This window comes from Notothenia rossii (genome assembly GCF_949606895.1).
Source record: "Notothenia rossii genome assembly, chromosome: 12".
NCBI classification, from domain to species: Eukaryota; Metazoa; Chordata; class Actinopteri; order Perciformes; family Nototheniidae; genus Notothenia; species Notothenia rossii.
Genome location: NC_136911.1, coordinates 4,750,125 through 4,765,849, shown reverse-complemented (window position 1 = coordinate 4,765,849; position 15,725 = coordinate 4,750,125). Strand labels below are relative to the sequence as shown.

The 15,725-nt window shown below is 41.9% G+C and overlaps 1 protein-coding gene across 1 annotated transcript; it reads left to right on the top strand.

Moving 5' to 3' along the window:
- Positions 1–803: 803 nt before the first annotated feature.
- On the top strand, positions 804–14,192 carry dap (death-associated protein). The gene is made up of 4 exons (XM_079661395.1): positions 804–1,016; positions 2,220–2,337; positions 9,818–9,860; positions 12,994–14,192. Exons 1-4 carry the CDS (start codon positions 953–955, stop codon positions 13,111–13,113), a joined length of 345 nt encoding a protein of 114 aa, XP_079517521.1. The 5' UTR covers positions 804–952; the 3' UTR covers positions 13,114–14,192.
- The last annotated feature ends 1,533 nt before the right edge of the window (positions 14,193–15,725 follow it).

Genomic DNA, 15,725 nt, shown 5'->3' with positions numbered 1-15,725 from the left:
GAGTTTAACTGGATCCTAAAATATATATTTTTTATAACACAAAGCACCTGACTGTTTGATACAGGCTTTTTGGACATCTCCTTAGTGGACTCTCACATTGTGTTTGTGTATGAGACAGTCGTTTTGCAAACATGCATTCAGTATGGTCGTTCTTGTACTTTATATGATTTTTGGGGATGATGGGATGAAATAATTCAGATGGATAAACAATTGGACTACAAATAACTAAATAATCATATCATAATAAAAAGTAATACAAATTCAAATGCATGGATTCAGAAGCAGAATACTGTAATCCTGGGTGAAAGCATTCATTATATAATGAATCCAATAAAAAATAAGAAGATAATTGCATTCAAATAAAATCAATAAATACAAATATGTATTTCCAATAATAAAAATAATTAAAAATATTTATAATCAAATAAAGGTATCTTCGATCAGGATATTTATTATCAAATTATAATTTTTATTTGGTGACTCATTCTTTTTGTTTCTTTCGTGGTCCATTATAATAATAAAAAAGTAGTTTGGATCCATATTGCACCATGGATCTATAAATAGAAGATTGCACACAGAGCCCTATAATATAATCTATCTATACAGCGCTGATTGCTTATTATTTGACTTTAACTTTAACTATATATATTTATTTGTTGTTCTTTTCTTTTCACTATATCTGTAAAGCGTCTTTGAGCACCTGTAAAAGCGCTAACAAAAATAAATCTATTATTATTATTGCACACGGTCTCTACGACTGACGTCAGCGCGCCGCTCACGTTGTTTCTCCTCCTCCAAATGACGTCATCACGAATGGTTTTCCAAACAATTCTCAGGACAAGCCACGTTGACGTTCCAGGCTGAAGTGTAGTCCAGAGTTAGGCAGAATAAAGCAGGATTTGAGCTCCACGCCGCTGTTTGCTCTCTCTTCAGACTCAGGATCACAGCAGACATGTCGTCCCCTCCGAAGGAGAAAATGGAGAAAGTGGAGACAAAAGGAGGACACCTCCCTGCAGGTAAACCCCCACGCTGCTAGCCTGCTGTTTCTGAAAGCTTCCTGTAAACTGAAGGCCTTTGTTTACTGCAGCCTCTCAAATCAAAATGTCACATGACGGTGAATAAGGCTTGTGCAATCACTGCAGTTGAACGCTGTTAGCATGTACGATTGACAGTAATCTGCTATGTTGCTCAATTTCGCACATTTCCTTACTTCCGGATTGGTGAAAACACACATTGTAGCGTGTGTTTATCATGGCAGCTTTTAGTAACATAGTGTATCAAAGCTGGATGGCGATGACGTGGTGGTCGCAGTGTCCAGTGGTGTAGGGCATGCTGAGTTTAGGTGTACGTGGACATGAGGCGATCACTGGGCCTCTGCTGCTGCACAGAAAGATAACATATGGCCCTTTGCCCCTACCTGTGACAAGGGTCCGTCCCCCGCACATACAGCTCACTGTGCTACAGCTAGCAGGTGTGTTCATGGAGGCCAGGGGTTGAACTGCTCTTAGCTCAGGGGCCACATGCAGCCAAATGTGATCTCAAGTGGGCAGGGCCAGTAGAATCATAGCATAATAGCCCGATGTTTTAGTGCAAAGTACATTCTGAAAATGTCAACATTTTTTAACAAAACATTATAAACATCCTCACATTTCTTAAGTAAAATAAGTGCAAATTCAACAATTGTATGCTTCTGTTTATCATTTACACTATGCAGATCACAGTGTATCAACAAAGGCTTAAAAACATTTGGTCACAACCGGCATCTGGAACTTGACAATATAGTGAATAATATTTGACTTTATCAAAACAACTTGTCAACATTATTTTTTACAATCATTTCCACATGTGTGTTGAAATCCTGACACACCACCGTACAAACTGGGAACTATTAGGGAAGAAGATTAAGTTATCCACGTGCCTTTTTAAATGTATAAAATGTATACATACAAGTTGTGAGAATTACAGTTAATGTCTTCTCTGTCATTTTTACACTTTGCAAAGTCACCCCACCCTGCTCTGCAACTCTAAAATGTATCCATCTATACATAAAAATAGTTCAAATATATTCTAGTGAAGTGCCATTAGTAACTTTACAAAATGTATATTTTTCCTAACGAGACAAAAACAGTATGGCTCTACTCTCATATATCTTTCTATTCACTCAAGTCATCGATAATGAACGTGTGAACTAATGTCTCTTGTCCCTCTGTGTGTTGCAGTAAAGGCAGGAGGGATGAGGATAGTGCAGAAGCACCAGCCGGTTGCTGCTGCTGCTCCAGAGCCTGTGCCCAAAGATGATGATGAGGGGGGGGATGAGGAGGAGTACGTCAGCAGCAGGTAAACACACACACACACACACACACACACACACACACACACACACACACACACACACACACACACACACACACACACACACACACACACACACACACACACACACACACACACACACACACACACACACACACACACACACACACACACACACACACACACACACACACACACACACACACACACACACACAAAAAGAGTACTCAGGTCCTACTGGGCATGGGTCCAACAGGATAGAGGCTCTGAGCTGTGACTTGGCTTTCTTTTTGCAAAGTCCATCACATGACTTCAAAGTGATGCAAAAATATAACTAAAATAGATCAAGTGCAGTGTATAAGCTTGCTCTTCCTCCATGTTCGTGTGAGCCTTTGTAATCAAATGAGGGGTATAGTGTAGCACTGCTAGGGGACACAAGTATTTCATGGTGGGTGTGTTGCTCAACCTAAGGAAACTCATTTATATATATATATATATTGGATTCTCGGGAAAACTTCAAAACGTCTGCAAAGAGATACAAACTGACTCCAAGTGAAGCTGAGTCCTGCCATTTTGTGTCTCTTTTGAGTCTGAGGCCCAATCCGAAACCGCCCCCTACCCCTACACACTACCCCTCCGTTCGCGAGGAGGGTCCGCCACATTAAGTGCTGTTCCAAACCAACAAGTGTGCAGCGGTGTGGAGGGGGAGTGGGCTATCAAGCCCTCAAACAGCGAATCTGCATCAGTGCTGACTGGAGACCGGTCTCTACCTGACCGGAGTGAGTCAACACTGTGTGTGTCCGTCAGGAAACACGCTGTGTACAAGTAGTTCCAGCAAACATCCACTGATAAACTGCGATGTTAACAACCTCATGATAACCTCATATGTTTTAACTTAGGATCATACCTGTGTTTAGTCTAGAAAAAGGTAAATGTCTGCATTTTATTATAAAGTTGTGTATATTTACAGACTGTTGCAAAAACTAAGAAGCTTATAAACATCAGGTTTAAAACTAAAAGAGCTTTACAAAAACAATTAAAGATGTTTGGAGTTTTATTTGAGTAATTAATTTACATTTTTTGTCAAAGAGATGCTGATTTGAAACCGCAGTTACGGCATTTCCTGTTTCTGCCGGAGAGAGGGGAGTTTGTCCCAAAGCTTGCCGCTGTATTTACTCCCTCCATCTGACAGGAGGGAGCCTCATGTGCCACTCCACGGAGTTCACTCCGTCACGGAGGGGGAGTGTGTAGGGTGTAGGGCGTGGTTTGGGATTGGGCCTCAGTGTCTCTTATTTTGGTGGGACCTTGGACAATGGAATGCAATGTTTTGTTGTTTTTGTTTGTTTTTGCCTCTCCTTGTTTTGTCTACCCTCCCTCACACTGTAAAGCGTCTTTGAGTCCGAGAAAAGCGCTATCAAAATATCATTCATTATTATATCCAGGCCTCGGTGGCCATTGTGTCTTAATCCGTCCATGCTCACAGTAAAGACAGGCAGCTACATGCAATCACTGCTGAGCTAAACCTGTTTCAGTACTCTCTTCCGTTAAACTCGGTGGTGATTTTTGCGGTGTGAATCACACTTCCACACGCCCTACAAGTTGTCAAGTAAGCAATTTAGCCACTTCCACATTTCCATACGGCTGTACTGTAGGCAGTTTCGCAGCAGACTTGTGCAATGTTGCCAGCCAATTTGGTAAACAACATAATTACTGCATAATTACAGCATTAACTTGAACAGCCCATTCAGCAGTCGCTATTGTTTGCTATAAGCAGCCGCGGTTTACATGTTTTACATCTCACTGGCTCTGAATTCAGAGAAACAATAACTGTTCTCCATGATTATCTATGTTGGCATGTTCGGCTTTGGCTTCTTGAATCCATTGTTTCTACTGATGTCTGAGTTCTGCGAGGTGGGGAAAGTTGATGCTTATGTTGTACTGTCTGTTATTGTGTGTATGCCACATACTGTATGTCAAGAGCATTGCCAACTGTCAATAAATATTGTGTGTGTGTACACTTTAACACACAACCTCATACACACACTGAAGTATATAGGCTGTGTTACATGTTCTTCAGCTACTGTGTGTTTGAGTGTTTGCTGTAATTAAGAGCAAGCCTGTCATTGGCAATAAGTCATTTCCTTTTGCTTCCGTTTCATTTGTGTCAACACAAGTGACATAATAGACAAAGCATAAAAGTGAAAGAGGTAGATAACGATAATAGAAAAGCAACGTGCAAGCCTGGCTTATTCTTCTCATGGTTCATTCCTGCTCTAGAGGCCGACTCTGGTCAAAGTGAACATGTAAGGGATGTTTTGATGAGATAAAGATAAGATGTACTTTATTAATCTTGATTTGGGATTTTTCGTTGTTGCAGCAGATCAACAAATCAATTCAGTTCAAAATGAAATATATACTTCCTTATTTGCCCAATATCTAAGTGTTTGTTCAGTGAAGATATACCAAAGGGTCCAAGCTTCCAAAATGTGCATTCAGACTTCCAATGAATGTCTTTGTGCAGTTTGTATGTCTTCATTTTTGATTTGCATTGCAGTCTAATTTAAAAGATGGTAGAAAAACCAAATCAATGTCTGCTCTGTGATTTAACATTTTTGGGGGGTGAAATATCTGCAACTCTTTCCCCTCATGTAAACGAGCCACATACCTCCCCAGAGCCATACAGGGTTTAAAAGTTGCCCTAGTATTTATTCCCCTTGAAGTCAAAGAAGAGGAATCATTACTTGGGTTGTGTAAATAAATTAAGCAAATGGTGATTTTGAATCCCTGAGGAAAACCATTTCAATCCTTTTACTTGATAAACTCCTCTTGGCCCGGCTGTGTGAACGCCTCCTCTGAAATATTTATCTTTAACTAAAAATGACCCATCCAAAAGAGGGGCTGAGTCACTGCACACATCAGTGAGTGCAGTCGGCGAAACACACACACACACACACACACACACACACACACACACACACACACACACACACACACACACACACACACACACACACACACACACACTGTCGGTCCCTGTCCATGTCACGCTGATGGACGTCTAGCAGGTGGCTACTGGGTAAATTTCGCATTAGAAGCAGCCAGTGAAGCGTTGTAGTCAGGGGAACACCTGCCGTACCCAATCTAGCCGAGATGGACAGATGGGGCAAAGGCAGAGAGATAGGTGGCTGGGATTACTGCGAGGAGAAATATTATGGTATGGAAAGCGGGGGATGCCATGGCAATATAAAGATAAGAAAAGGAAAGGTTTCACTTAGTATGAGAGGGAGTTCTAGGAGATGGGTAGGGTTGATAAGACAAGAAAGAGAAGCTTATGTCAGATTAAGCTGGTGACTGGGCTAACGTTCAGGTGAATCCATGTGGAAAGGGAGGTAAATGCATGCTTGTTTCATCACTTAGCATTTCTCACTAACAACACATGGAAGGTAGACTACATGTCACCTCTCCACCATGATTTGGCGAGAGGTGGATATGTTCCAGAGCCTCAGAAAGAGGAGTGGGTGGTGCCGCCTGCACGCTCCACTTCATCGCTGCACACGCACGCTGGATGTATGTGAAACGTGCAGGAAGCTGACAGCTCCTGGTGGAAAGTTGATGGAGAGAGGGTGTAGGAAACAGGGTGAGGAGGAGGAGGAGGAACAGAGGAGCAGGCATCAGTTTCTATGGCAACCACCACCTCGCCCACGGCAACAAACTTCCTGCTCTGTTGAAGCAAATAGTCACGGGTGGGGTAGTGTTTGGTTATGGTGAAGCGTGGCTTTAAAAGGCGGAGAATAAACAACATGACATTAAGGTTTATTTCACTCTTTGAATTTTTTGTTAAAATTAGCATCCTGTATCTCCATCTGTTTCTTCATCCCTCGTTCCACCTCTCCTTTCCTTAAACTCTAACTCTCCTGACACAAAGCGACTCCTCCCAAGGCCTCCCTGCAGCTCCATACTGCCCCCTGCAGGTCTCTCTACACCTTAATCATAGCAGAGATCCCCGTCACCTTCTTTCTCTGGGTTCCTCCATTCTATCAATTGTTCTATGTGTATGAATGCCAGGCTGAAACTCTCATCTGGCTCTTTGTCTAACTTTAAGATTGTATTTACACTTCTAGAGGCGTCCGATAAACAATCTGCAATAGGCTTGCCACCTTTCATTCCTGTCTGTCTGTCGGTTTGGTCTTATCTGTCCCCCGTCTCTCGATCCTTCATGCCCAGTCCCATTCAAATCAAGCAAAGTTTGATTCTTCAAAAGAATCCAGATGTCTTTCCCCCTTCATCCTTGGTTGTCTTTCATACCTTTGCAGTCAGGTTTTCAATATTTCCGGATTTATCTTCTGATTGCACAATAGACATTGAATAGAAAAGAGACCTGTGACAGCCCAGCCCACGCTCTCTCAGTGTGTGAATACACTTCCTACCTTTCCTCAACCCCACTGCGTCGCACCTCGCTGGAGCTTAAACTGAAATTGAGATCGAAGCGGCTTCATGTGCTGCATGTCACTGCGGCAAGGTGCGAAACACAAGTAGTCGTGCTGAAATGTGTTACGTTTTTTTATTTTAAATAAAAGGTATTCAAAGAAAGTTCCTTCATTTTTGTTTCAGAAATATTGGCGTAGCAGCTGAACGCTAGCGAGCTAGTTAACAGCTAGAAGAGCTTGTTAGAAGAAATCTGCTACCCTATAATGCTAGCATGTTATTTATCAGTTAACTATCATTTGTGTAATGGAAACACATCCTTCTGCTATAGCACCCGCCAGATGTGTATACGAGGAAACATATAAGCTAGCAGGACCAACTCACTACTTAATGAACTGACTTGCTAATAGAGAACCTCTCAACCCTGCATTATGTGAAATCAACAGATCCACGCATGAGTTTAATAGCAAGGTGTAAATCTTCTCATAAAGGTAAGCGGCAGAAGGCTTTTCAGTGCCACGGCGTTGATTGCAGAGATGGAGGTTAGCCAGATGTGTTGAAAAATCCATAACTGTTAATTGATGGTGATTAAAAAGTTGTGCACGGTTCATAAAATAAATAAGGAAGTAGCAGATGTTTTGAAATGATGCTTTCTGAGTGCTTCAGTTCTCTCTGCTGAGGCTGCAGAAACGCTTGGTCTTTTCCACATATTTATTCTGTTAATGAGGAAAGCCAGAAGTTGGTCACACTAGCTAATGCCTTTGAGTGGACTTTTGAAGGTGCCGACCACAACTGTACTCTTCTGCCGGGGGGGGTGTACAAATCAGACGGCACTCGTTTGTCATGTCAAGGTCGATACTTACCTCGGGTTCCGCATTCCTCCTCCTCATCTTTTTCTCTGCCTCCACTCTTTCCCTTTCTCTATGTCTGAGTGAGCGCTCGCCTGCCTCCGTCTCTCCTCCATCCTTCCCTCCTCTAACAGTCTATTATTATACAGGAGATTTGTTCCTCTGTCCTCCCCTCTGACCTGCCTTCACCCTCCTCCACCTCCTTCCCTTCTTCCCAAATCCTTCCCTTGTATCACCCCCTTCCTCTTTAACTCTCCTATCCTTTCATAGCTTCTCCCCCCTCCTCCTCTGTCCTCCCATGCTTTCCATCCAGGAGCCCCGGTGTTTGGCCAGGATGAATGGGAGCTATTTAAGCTGCTGGTGTGTGTGTGTGTGTTTGTGTGTTACCAAAGAGAGTCAGTCTGTGGGTGTTGTGTGTTTTGACAACCTGAGATGTTCAAATGTTGGAAGTTTTGAAGTAACCAGATTGGAAAAGTTTTATAAATGCTGCCATAAAGCTTCACTCTTGGCTTGCACACATTACACACACACACCACAGAATAAACTGGACACACACTCGGCGCTCTGTGTAATACAGTGGGGGGGAAATTATTTAGTCAGCCACCAATTGTGCAAGTTCTCCCAATTAAAAAGATGAGAGGCCTGTGATTTTCATCCTAGGTATACCTCAACTATGAGAGACAAAATGAGAAAGAAAATCACATTGTCTGATTTTTAAAGAATTTATTTGCAAATTATGATGGAAAATAAGTATTTGGTCAATAACAAAAGTTCATCTCAATACTTTGTTATATACCCTTTGTTGGCAATGACAGAGGTCAAACGTTTTCTGTAAGTCTTCACAAGGTTTTCACACACTGTTGCTGGTATTTTGGCCCATTCCTCCATGCAGAGCTCCTCTAGAGCAGTGATGTTTTGGGGCTGTCGCTGGGCAACACAGACTTTCAACTCCCTCCAAAGATTTTCTATGGGGTTGAGATCTGGAGACTGGCGAGGCCACTCCAGGACCTTGAAATGCTTCTTACGAAGCCACTCCTTCGTTGCCCGGGCGGTGTGTTTGGGATCATTGTCATGCTGAAAGACCCAGCCACGTTTCATCTTCAATGCCCTTGCTGATGGAAGGAGGTTGTCACTCAAAATCTCACAATACATGGCCCCATTCATTCTTTCCTTTACACGGATCAGTCGTCCTGGTCCCTTTGCAGAAAAACAGCCCCAAAGCATGATGTTTCCTCCCCCATGTTTCACAGTAGGTGTTCTTTGGATGCAACTCAGCATTCTTTCTCCTCCAAACACGTCTAGTTGAGTTTTTACCAAAAAGTTCTATTTTGGTTTCATCTGACCATATGACATTCTCCCAATCCTCTTCTGGATCATCTAAATGCTCTCTAGCAAACTTCAGACGGGCCTGAACATGTACTGGCATAAGCAGGGGGACACGTCTGGCACTGCAGGATTTGAGTCCCTGGCGGCGTAGTGTGTTACTGGTGGTAGCCTTTGTTACTTTGGGCCCAGCTCTCTGCAGGTCATTGACTAGGTCCCCCCGTGTGGTTCTGGGATTTTTGCTCACCGTTCTTGTTTCTCATTTTGACCCCACGGGGTGAGATCTTGCGTGGAGCCCCAGATCAAGGGAGATTATCAGTGGTCTTGTATGTCTTCCATTTTCTAATAATTGCTCCCACAGTTGATTTCTTCACACCAAGCTGCTTACCTATTGCAGATTCAGTCTTCCCAGCCTGGTGCAGCTCTACAATTTAGTTTCTGGTGTCCTTTGACAGCTCTTTGGTCTTGGCCATAGTGGAGTTTGGAGTGTGACTGTTTGAGGTTGTGGACAGGTGTCTTTTATACTGATAACGAGTTCAAACAGGTGCCATTAATACAGTTAACAAGTGGAGGACAGAGGAGGCTCTTAAAGAAGAAGTTACAGGTCTGTGAGAGCCAGAAATCTTGTTTGTTTGTAGGTGACCAAATACTTACTTTACTGAGGAATTTACCAATTAATTCATAGAAAATCCTACAATGTGATTTCCTGGATTCTTTCCCCCCATTTTGTCTCTCATAGTTGAGGTATACCTAGGATGAAAATTACGGGCCTCTCTCATCTTTTGAAGTGGGAGAATTGCACAATTGGTGGCTGACTAAATACTTTTTTTCCCCACTGTATATTGTCATGAATTTAGCAGTTAATTTTCTATTCATTTATTTCTCCTTTTCTTTTGTTCTCCTTTTAGTCCACCAAAGGTTCCCGTGATTGTGTCTGGAGTGGTGACAAAGGTAAGACACACACACACACACACACACACACACACACACACACACACACACACACACACACACACACACACACACACACACACACACACACACACACACACACACACACCCACCCCTACACTTGAAGGACTGTTGAAATAAGCATGATAAGGTGGTTTATATCTGGGACATGAGTTCTACAGGGAGTGGTAGCGGCTTAGCCCAAGGCAGAACAGGGGGGGAGAAGAAAATGGAGGGACTAGCAGGGCAGTCCTAAACATGTAAAATAACTATTTTTATCTTTAAATGTCAATTTCTCAACCATGGATTGAGACAAACATCATTCAACTCGTTGGGAGTTTTTTGATCATTTTGTTTGTGTGTAAGGCTTTTCACAGACTAACCTTTGAAAAGTGGGTCAGAGTCTGTGAAGAGCCTTGTTTGTTTTTGACTGTAGGTCTTGGGAGTTGTGTTGGAGCATGCGTGTGTGTGTTTATGTGAAAAAGTGCCCTTGAGTATCCTGCAGAGTGTGTGTTTGTGTGTGAGTCAGATTGTGTTTGGGAGATGGCTGCGATATCAGCAAGGTGGCAGGCATTCATCTATCCCCCGATCCTCCTCTCGCCCCCCTCTCACTCCCTATCACTGCCATCAGACCCCGAGGCTAGCACAGCACAAAGCCTCCCAAAAGCCTTTTAGGAGCCAAGTGAAACACTTGTGTGTGTAGAGATTTTTAAATGTAAAAAAACTAGCTTGGTATTCTCTGTTATATCTGTCTGTAAAATGACAACATACAATTCTCTCCAGAATTTCTTATTCTGTTCCCTTGAAAAACGTACACTGTTATCCCTAAGTCATCACACCTAAGTATAAAGAGTAGGTGATAGAATTTTAAATTAAGAATATTTTTTATTTTATTGTACTGCCATTGCTCAAAATCAATATGTCGTAATACATTGTTAAAGGGTCTGCATATTGGGTGAGACCCTTTTCTCGAGAATAAATTAGCTTTCTTAACTTTCTAAAGATATCCTCAAATTCAAGTTTGCAACATTAGTTGAATTTGAGCAACTCAAGAAAGTCAGTTCTACATTTTGTTGAGCCACATGGATGTAAGGAAAAAATGTAGTTTATTCTCCTATTTGAACATATTTTCATTTAAATATTCAAATAAAAAATAGTTGCAAATGTACATTTCAAAAAGCAATTTGAACTGTGTACTTTGGAAGTAAAAGGAGGCAGGAAAGTGGCTCGCCTGCCTGTCAACATGACTTCCAGTCACAGTTTGGCGCATTAATACAGTTAATGTGTTCCCTGCCTTACCTCTGCTTCAGAAGGACAGAGATAGAGGACAGAAGCTTTGAGATCATAAAAAGAGAAGACGGGCAATTGGAGGTCAAATCCATCCACATGCCGAGCATTCGCTGTGGAATCGGCTTTGAATGAAAAGCAACCTTTACCCACTGTAAATTAGTTTTCCCTCATCACACACACATGCAGGAGAAGTAGTGCAAAGCCTCTCACACACACACACACACACACACACACACACACACACACACACACACACACACACACACACACACACACACACACACACACACACACACACACACACACACACACACACACACACACACACACACACACACACACACACACACACACACACACACACACACACACACACACACACACACACACACACACACACACACACACACACACACACACAGGATGAGGGTCAACAAGGATGGGTGAGACGGGTAAAGTTCAGTGAGAGGCAAAGGGCTGATTAAATATATGATAACACTTTATTCTAAGAAATCAAAAGATATAAAAAGTAGGAACCATGTGTTTGTTTCCTATGCATGATGGAATAGTAACAGCCACATGTTGCAGCTGAATGCCAAACCCCACATTCACTTAATACTACAATCCAGTATTTTAGAGGAACTAGTTAATACTTTGATATCATTTCAATTAATCGTGGAAGCTGCAGAGTGATCAATGCTATAGCTTTAAGTGTAGTTAAGGTGAGGAACAAAATATAGTCTGACACAAACTGGTGATGAACTCGGCAGGAAGACACGAGTGTGAGAAAGGGAAGAGCGAGTCATGTTTGTAAGGCTCAGATTAGAATTCTGCACTTCCTCATGAATCATCAAATTCCTGTTTTGATCCGATTTAGCAGTGAGGGGCTGTTTATGGGCTTCTTGGGACAACAGATTGAGTTTGCAGAGCATGAGAGCGGGGACAGACGAGCGCTCCACGCTTCACTTCAGGGATTTCCTCGTTATTATGATTATCAGAGGGAAAGGATTTAAAAATGGGACATAATGTGCACGGTCTGTGTGTGCGGGCATACACAACACACTTCAAGACATTACATCACATGGACACTTTCCCACACTTATTGTACACATCTGTTGTGAGTAAATCCTTTGAAATGATGTTTTCAAGATCATTGTATTTTTTAATACAATCATCTTATTTTGTCTGCAGTTTCTACTTATAATCAGCCTCTTTCTTACTTATTTCTATCAATCAAATCAAGATATCAAAAGACATCATCTTGGATCTTGATGCCGCTTTTTTTCTGACATCTTATAGACCAAAGGATTAATCTACAGAACAGGCAGATTAATTGAAAATGAAAATAATCGTTAGTTGCAGCCCTACTTCAATCATGATTTTCCTAGCTGGAAAATATATAATGAATGGGATTTAAGCCTTATCTGTTCCCTAATGATTTGTGCGCTGCTACCAAGGAGGTTAATGCGTTCTGTGCAGTTATACCTGCAAGAACACCAGCTGTTCTGTTTGCATGCTCCTTAGACTGAGACTATAAGAAACCCTTTATTCCCTCGGCTGTCATTGGACATTCTGCCACCAACTCCATCACCTAGTCTTAATGTAAAGTAAATATTATTTTTTTAATACAACGAGTGGACCCAAGCCAGTGGAAGAACTAACCACTTTTATTAAGACTGTCACTATGAAGCAATTTTGCTGTATGAATTTCCATTATATGTAAATGTAATGGGGAATAAAGTAGTCTGAATTATTATGGTAAATACTCAACACTAAGTCATTTTGCAGGCGAGGCTGTAGTCTTGAATGTACTACAAATATTGACTGCCTGTGTTGTGTTCAGGGCGATAAGGACTTCACCCCCGCAGCCGCTCAGGTGGCTCATCAGAAGCCCCAGCCGTGCGTCTCCAAGCTGCCCGCCTCGCAGCACATCAACCAGCCCATCCACCAGCCCCGCAAGTGAGCTGGCACCACGACGGCTGTGCTAACTCCACCCACCGGCCTCCCCTGATGGAACACATACCATGAAGATGTTTCCCCACCAGGCACAGATCTCCTCTCAGTAACCACAGAAGTTGTTTGTATTACATGTAAGAGGAATTTATGCCAATACAGCCATTGTAGAAGTTCCCCCCCCCCCCCCCCCCCCGCTGCTCTGTTTAGTTTGTGTCCTCTCCTTAAGAGGGATGGTTGTCTTAAGGTGGTATACACGGTGGATGGGACTTCTACAATAGCTTTAGTTCAAGGATTAAACATAAATGAAGAAATCTGAGTCTGTGGGGGGACTCTCACTGCAGCGATGTGCCAACTGATACCGCACCTACCAGCCAATCACAGCAAGCTATCAACCAGGCCTACTAACCAATCAATCACCTGCAAGTGATGAGCCTACGCTCCCGCCTTATACCTAAAATCTCCACAGGCCAAAAGAACCAATCCACAAATCACAACCAGTATTATGTTATTAACACAAACCAAAAAGAGCCGAACTTCTATATTGCAATACTCAGTGTGTTGTCATAATGTACGGCTACTGCATAGACCAGAGAGGTCAAATAGATCATTATGACAAATTATTAGCACAGACACTGAGGTTAGCTGCACTAAGTCCATTTGACCATTTCAATAACTCTTATCTTTAGATAAAGGTAATCTGCCTGCAAAAACATTCCATAGAAATATATATATATATATATATATATATATATATATATGAAATCTATATCGGTCTTACAAAATATTGATACACGCAGGCACACACCACCCTTTTCCTTAAGCACCCATCCCCTTACACTCAAGTGTCATTTGTTGCAACACTAATGTTCAGGTTTTGATGAAAGAGAGAAATTAATAGATGTCTTGCCAAGAAGGAATTGATTTCCTATGTTGATTTAATTCAGTTTAAAAGAGTTGTATTTTTTGTTCTCTTGTTATTATTCTTGAGTAAATTGTTCAAATTGTACAAATCTATGAGTGGAATTAGGTATTAGGTGTGGTTTAAATGGAAAATAAAGATATGGACTATCTTAACAAAAAACCTTTCCCAGCTTGTCTGTATTTGAATGAGATGAGGGATGACTGGACAAAAAGGTGGACATTTTGTCAGGAGAAAAAAAAAGATCGTAAGCCCTGTACTAACCAAGGAGAAAATTACAGTTCTAACATTTTCAAGTTGAATGCAGTCCCACTTGATGGATGGTGTCCTGGGTATTTGCACATACCACGGTGAATTAGCAGTCTGCGCTGAGGGATTTAGGCTCAGGTGGTGTTTTGAAATGAAACAGAAGCACCTCTCCAAGAGCTGTCTGCTGTTTTCCCCTCCGCTCACACACACACACACACAGCGTGCACCAGGTGTTAGTGCATGTAATCCATTTTTACACAAGCATCTGCAACCAGGTGTTCTGTCAGTTCATGTTAGCCCAATAAACCAGCCAGCGAGGCTTAGTTGGTATGAGCCTCTGAAGCACCCTATTACAGCAGGTACAATCTCCTTGACTGCATGGTTTTATATAGTTCTCTCGATGTGGCAGACCTCTCATCCCCTGCCATGCTGCATTAGACTGACTGGGAGAACAGCATGAGAGCGAGCCAGGGCTAAAAATGTAATCTAGTGCCATGCTCCGGAGTACTTACTTGTATCAGTATAATTTGACAAAGATAAATTGGGAAACATTATTTGGCAGACCAATGGATTGAAAAGGAGACAAAACTATTGCAGCTAGTAAAAACAGATACAATATTAAGCACATAACGCCTATTCAATTTGAAATAATAGGTATGTAGGTTTACTGTTTCTGGAGTTAGTTTGTGGTCTAACAGAACAACAAATTGCCCATGAGCAGGGAAGTGCTCTCTATGTGGGTTTATTTAGGAAGGAAAAATGTACACTGAAAAAAACAGTCAAGGTTACAGCGCCAAGTCCTAATTTAGAGCCACTTTATTAGCGGTGAGTACACACCACCAGCTGGTAGCCATGTGGTCCTCAGGAACATAAAATCTGGCTCCAGCTTGTTGAGACCGGTCATTTCTGTGACACTGCCGGCTGAAATCCTTCCAGAGATGCTGTGGTTTACTCAGTCAGGCAACAGTGGTATTCAGTCATTTCTATTGGGACCTTTTTTTGGATGGGCTCATTGTCATTTATTGATAAGGCATCGGGGCAAAAATAACAAATTCAAGGTGACATTTTGGCTCCAGTTTCGTTAAGTCAAACAACCTGCTTTTCTCACGAACTTCCTTTTTTTTCTCCTGTACCTAGGGGAGGCATTCCACAAACAGCACTCACGGGATTTTATAAAACTAAGCTATTTTCTAAAGTGTTACTTCTGAATATGTCTAATAGAAAGTATAATTTAATGCAAAAGTTTTGGTAAGATTATAATTTTTCGTACTTTTTCTCAGCTCCACCACTTGCAGTTAATTTTCAGTTCTCACATTGTAGATAATCCTGATGCTGATTTAATTGAGACATTTTCATTTATTCATACTTTTCAGATTTTCAGAAATGGAATTCATTAAGAAGGACCTACTTTATCCTTGATTGCATCACGGTATCATTTCACAGAATACTAA

Excerpts from the sequence above, each read along its gene's own strand:
- dap (XM_079661395.1), top strand. The coding sequence starts at position 953 with ATGTCGTCCCCTCCGAAGGAGAAAATGGAGAAAGTGGAGACAAAAGGA. Across the intron at positions 1,017-2,219 it reads AGGAGGACACCTCCCTGCAG|TAAAGGCAGGAGGGATGAGG; the intron begins GTAAACCCCCAC and ends TGTGTGTTGCAG. Across the intron at positions 9,861-12,993 it reads TGTCTGGAGTGGTGACAAAG|GGCGATAAGGACTTCACCCC; the intron begins GTAAGACACACA and ends TGTTGTGTTCAG.